Source organism: Panicum virgatum, chromosome 1N (assembly GCF_016808335.1).
Source record: "Panicum virgatum strain AP13 chromosome 1N, P.virgatum_v5, whole genome shotgun sequence".
Classification (NCBI taxonomy): domain Eukaryota; kingdom Viridiplantae; phylum Streptophyta; class Magnoliopsida; order Poales; family Poaceae; genus Panicum; species Panicum virgatum.
Genome location: NC_053145.1, coordinates 45528452 through 45533285, shown reverse-complemented (window position 1 = coordinate 45533285; position 4834 = coordinate 45528452). Strand labels below are relative to the sequence as shown.

Below are 4834 nucleotides of genomic sequence, written 5' to 3'. Positions count from 1 at the left end.
CGCGTGCTGCCGTGCTGGGTGTGGTGTGCGCTTTCGGTTGGAACATTGCTGCCTCTGTCCGGCATTTGTGCTTCCTTCATCTTGGTGGTCTGCGCCTGTCTGCTGCCCTCCGGCGCAAGGCATTTGTGTTCTGTACATGCTTGGACAAGTGACCCGTGTCTCCTCATCATTGTAATGCCCGGGGATATCTGGTCTGTCGTGAAGCTGACGCGGGCCGGAGGCGTCTTTCTGCTTTGTGCTTTGCCCGCGTGGAAGAGGCACGGCGCCTCGTGGTTGTGATGGACCTGAACCCTGATGGAGCGATGGCCTTCCTACCGGCCTCCATTCCCAAGGAAGGCTCGCCGGAATGATTGCTTCCGCCGGGGCTCGCTTAAAGCTTGGAGCACGAGGGGACTAGGGCATATGTTCACGAAAAGCAGGGGCTGAGACCTGGAATGGAGACATTTGGAGAGACCGAGACATGGGGGCTCTTGAATGTGCCGCCTTTGGTGATTCGGGTTAGATTTGTTCAGGCTCGCTGGTGATGAACATCCGTGCAGCGAGACTGTCAAGAAGTGAAGATCGACATGACCAATTTCAGGAGCGAGAGAAGGGCTAAACACTGGGAAATTTCACAAAACTCAGCTGCCTCTGTTTGCATGGGCGGTGGTGGAATGGAAGGTACGGATGCACTTGGGGGCTTAGGGAGAGCTGGTGATGAAAGTGTTTATCGTACTAGTCGCTAGTGCTACCATGTAATCATGTGTGCACACTGCTAGCACAAGTCCAGAATCAGTTGGATGGTGATGGCATATTGGCGTGCGGTGGTTAGGGTGTTGGTGTCAATGTCACGGTTGTTGTTCTGCACTTCTGCCGCTGCTGATGCTGGGCTATGGCCTATGTGTTTAGTCTCTTTTGATGCGCATGCTTAACCTCGGTGTGGCGATGCCATTGAGCTAGAGGCATCATTGCATTGCATTTGTGATGCCCCTGACCTTTGTTGAGCCTGCACAAGTGGGCATGTCTTTTTAGATGTCATGTTAATTAACAGATGCCTGATGTCTTTACAGTTATAGCATATAGGAGCTTCTGTGAGCTCTTAGGCTATATCAATTCCAATAAGCATATCTGGCAGCCCCACCAGTCTTAGGGCGACTGATGATTGTAACTTCAAAAGTTCACGACACCATTATGGTTTACCAAAATGAAAAACAGGTCACTGGTACTGTATCGGTCATGTTAATTATGTACCCATAAATATTTCTTCAGCACTTAATTTTTCCTTTTTTTCCCTGGTAAACAGGTATTACAACATCAATGGTGATCTTTATGTGTATGTCCCTCCTGATCAGCTAAACATACAATGTTACAACTTACAAGAAATATATCATTGTCACCTTTATTTCTTTGCTTTGTCGGGTTGGCAGGTTGTGCTTGGTGACCCTTCCGTGTCAGCTTGAGGCTCAGTGACCACCCTGACAGTCAACGGCTCGACAGCATCGCTACGTTGTTCTTCGGCCTGACCACCAGCGGCTCCACCACCTTCGGCTGTCTGATCTTCCTGTGATGTGTTCCTGTTGGAGAGGTCCTCCTGATGGTGTACATTCAGAGATTCCTCTACAGTTTGTGCTTCCAAATCCGGGTCAATGCTGGTTGCTTTGGGGGCTGGAAGGAGCGAGACTCGACAAAGGGGGCAGGTTGTGTTTTTAGAGAGCCAGTGGTCGATACAATTGATATGGAAGGTATGGCCACAAGGAGGTATTCGCTGAAGCCGCTCATCTGGTTGATAGTCTGCTAGGCAGACAGAGCACCTGACAACAATTATCAGGTGTTAGCAAAGCAAAGCAAAACTTAACAAAATAACAATGAAGGGGCAAATGCCAGTATAGAAAGAAATGACTCATGCCAAAGGCTAACAGTTAACCAACAAAAGGCTGGGCATTGGCAAAGGGCTAGTCCCAACAATCATACGATCTCAAAGAAAAGAAAGATCAGGGACCATAACATGGAAAGTTTGCTGTTATGTTTCTTTCTTCAACAATGTTGAATTGTCTGCATATGAGAAGCAATATTCCTCTTGATTAGTGGACAATTGAAAAGTTCTTTCAATTGACTGTAACAAATTTGCTCCATTTCACTCTAAATATAAGCCTTTCACACAAAGGCATGTTCATATATGTTTTGTTCCTTACTAGCAGAGGGAAACAACAGATGTCAGGGGAAAATATTTTGAATCTTTTTAGCAAATGATGTCATGAATTTTCCTGTTATAGGATCTGTATCGGGATGTCCAAAACATCTATTCAAAAGATTAACTCACATGCTACATTTGAACCTAAACTTGCTGTTACATACTGATCGCTAAAAGCTAGCACTACCCTGCCAATATTGAAAAGCTAACACAACTATACGTCTATACCCATTTGTTAAGCTTTATTATGCCGATGGAAGGGTCCCTATTTATTACTGCATGTGCATTTTATTGTTCTTTCACTGATGTAATTTGGAAAAGATTTCCAAAGTCAACATACTGTCTAGCAAGAGCGCAATTATCTAGTTAGTGGTGAGATGAGGACTACTGGTATGTAGGTTATTGGTGTTCTTATGCAGAGAGGCTGGGATATACTGAAGGCTAAAAAGAACTAGCAGTTGAAAACTTCTTTCTAATTGCCAGAATTAGACTGCTGCTGTCGCCCCTTACCAAGTTGACTCCTTTTTAGTTACTTGATAGGTAAAAGAAGCAGAAACTCTATAAAGAAACTACTATATCACTATATACTGGATCAAAGAGTCCAAAAGCAAATCACTGACTGTGTCTCCCTGATCAAGAAACTCTCTTTATAGATAACCACTGGCAACATTTCCCGCATCTCCTTCTTCAAACCACACTCCAGCTACAAATGCAGATGTTGAATGCAAAATAAATCGAACAATTAGATCCTGAACACATCAACAGCTTGGAGAAATCAACTAATTTTCAGAAGAATATGAAAGCTGACTTACCCTGGGGTTATCTCGTATCAAATTATTCGTCCTCATCCTCAAGGACTGCCAATTGGCCCTGCGCCGCCTCAGGTAGAACAGGTAGAAGAAGAGGAGCAAGACAAATGTAAAGAAGACAGGCACCGAGAAGATGAAGGCCTGGTACAGCTTGAGCTCAGGCGATTCGGCCGAGCAGTAGTCTGGCGGATCTGGGGAGGTGCAAGACATCACGAACCCACAATGTCCTACCGGAAAATATCCAACACAATCTACCTTTATTTTAGCCCAACTGGTCTAAAAAAATATAGCGAGGTAAAGAGCTCTACGCAATAGTGATTGACCAACACTTAAGAGGTGCCATTGTGCCAATGAAGTAAACTGCAACAATACCTACTACGGATAGACAACAAGGGCAAGAAAACCTCGTGATCTCCCCAACAACCACAGGCTAATTAACTGACACAACACGCGAAAGGGAAAGGGCTCAAGGTCAACTAAGCAAGAGTAAGCAGTAGTGATGGTGTCCTAGCCACAAAACATCACAAGAATTGATGCCGTCATCCCGTCACTAGAAGGGGATTCTCTCGGCCGTCTAGACTTTGCAGAGCCAAATAAACAAAACTGCACCTAATTGCTCGCGAAATCTTTTGGGGCCGGGCGAGGAAGAACGGAGGACACACTGCACCACCCGCACTATCCAGACCTGACAGCGCGCAATCCGCAAGGACCAACAGCACGAATAGAGGTCTGTGGAGGTAGCAGCATTCAGGAACTGAAATCAAATTGCCTGCCCGGCAAAGGACGGATCGCGGCCGGGACGCGGACGGAGGAACCGAGATCAGGGCGGGGGCAGCGAGGGATGGGGTCGAGGCTGATGCTGATGCAACACTAAGCTCGGAAGGGGTCCCGGTCTCGCGCCGGCGGAATACCAGCGCGGATCAGAAGGGTGACGGCGAGAGAGGTTGCCGGGCATGCGAGACGCGGCGGCGCGGATCGGGTGGGGTGGAGGGGGGAGACGAGCTGGCTGGCTGGGTTGCAAGTATCGAAATGGGAATAGAGAAATGGGGGAGGGCTGAGGGAGAAAGAACGCCGCGAGCTAGCGAAGAAGCCGCACGAGACGTTTGTACGCGCCACTCCGCTCAAGTCCCTTGTTCAGGATAACTTTTTTCGAAAATGTTGTTGGGGATAATTTGCCAAACCCTGTGTTGTCTTCGAAAGGCCACTACCTATTAGCGCTACAAAAGTAGTTTATAATTCGATCGTATTTAGTATAATTTTCTCCTTTGACGTCTTCTTTTGTCCAATAAACTAATTTCAGTTCATCACTTACCAGCTGATAATCCGGTGAAATATCAATAAACCGCGGAGAACGACCCGGCGACCCTCGCCGCAGCAGCACGTGTGGAGCAGATGCAGCTCAACGGCTACTCGGCTACAGGGTTCACCTTACCGTCTGCACTGTAGATTTTACCGTTTTTACTGTAGCGGTAACTGTTTTTTTGACTTTTGTATTTTTAAATTTTGAATAGGAAAACACCAGTTACCGCTACCGGTAAGTGTTGTCGTCAAGTAGCGGTAACGGTAAAAATCACCGGTAACCGGCGATTTACCGCCAGTAAGGTGAACACTGCTCGGCTACCGAACAGCAAAGTCAACTCCGGTGCCACATCACCGAGCATGGGTCCGTCATCTTCCTGCAAATCCGCAATGGATCAAACCTTCTTTTGATAATATTAATTATGGATCAAGGTTTGGCAGTGGGAAAATAAAAGAAAGCACGGCATGCGAGTGATTCGTGCCACTTGAACGCCATGTTGGTAGATATTTTAGTAACCTTTTTGTGGCTGTAGCATCGAGCGTTGCCCCTTTCTTC

At 46.8% G+C, this 4834-nt stretch overlaps 1 protein-coding gene across 1 annotated transcript; it reads right to left on the bottom strand.

Moving 5' to 3' along the window:
• Window positions 1–1184: 1184 nt before the first annotated feature.
• LOC120656082 (RING-H2 finger protein ATL58-like) lies at window positions 1185–4063 on the bottom strand. The gene is made up of 4 exons (XM_039934089.1): window positions 3352–4063; window positions 2983–3234; window positions 2791–2873; window positions 1185–1790 (listed from the first exon to the last, which is right to left on the bottom strand). The coding sequence occupies exons 2-4, from the start codon at window positions 3187–3189 to the stop codon at window positions 1379–1381; spliced, it is 702 nt and encodes a 233-aa protein (XP_039790023.1). The 5' UTR covers window positions 3190–3234; window positions 3352–4063; the 3' UTR covers window positions 1185–1378.
• Window positions 4064–4834: the final 771 nt, after the last annotated feature.

Coding starts and splice junctions, on each gene's coding strand:
- LOC120656082 (XM_039934089.1), bottom strand. CDS start 3,189: ATGTCTTGCACCTCCCCAGATCCGCCAGACTACTGCTCGGCCGAATCG. Junction 2,874..2,982: donor TGATACGAGATAACCCCAGG/GTAAGTCAGCTT, acceptor CTGCATTTGTAG/CTGGAGTGTGGTTTGAAGAA. Junction 1,791..2,790: donor TTCTTGATCAGGGAGACACA/GTCAGTGATTTG, acceptor AATTGTTGTCAG/GTGCTCTGTCTGCCTAGCAG.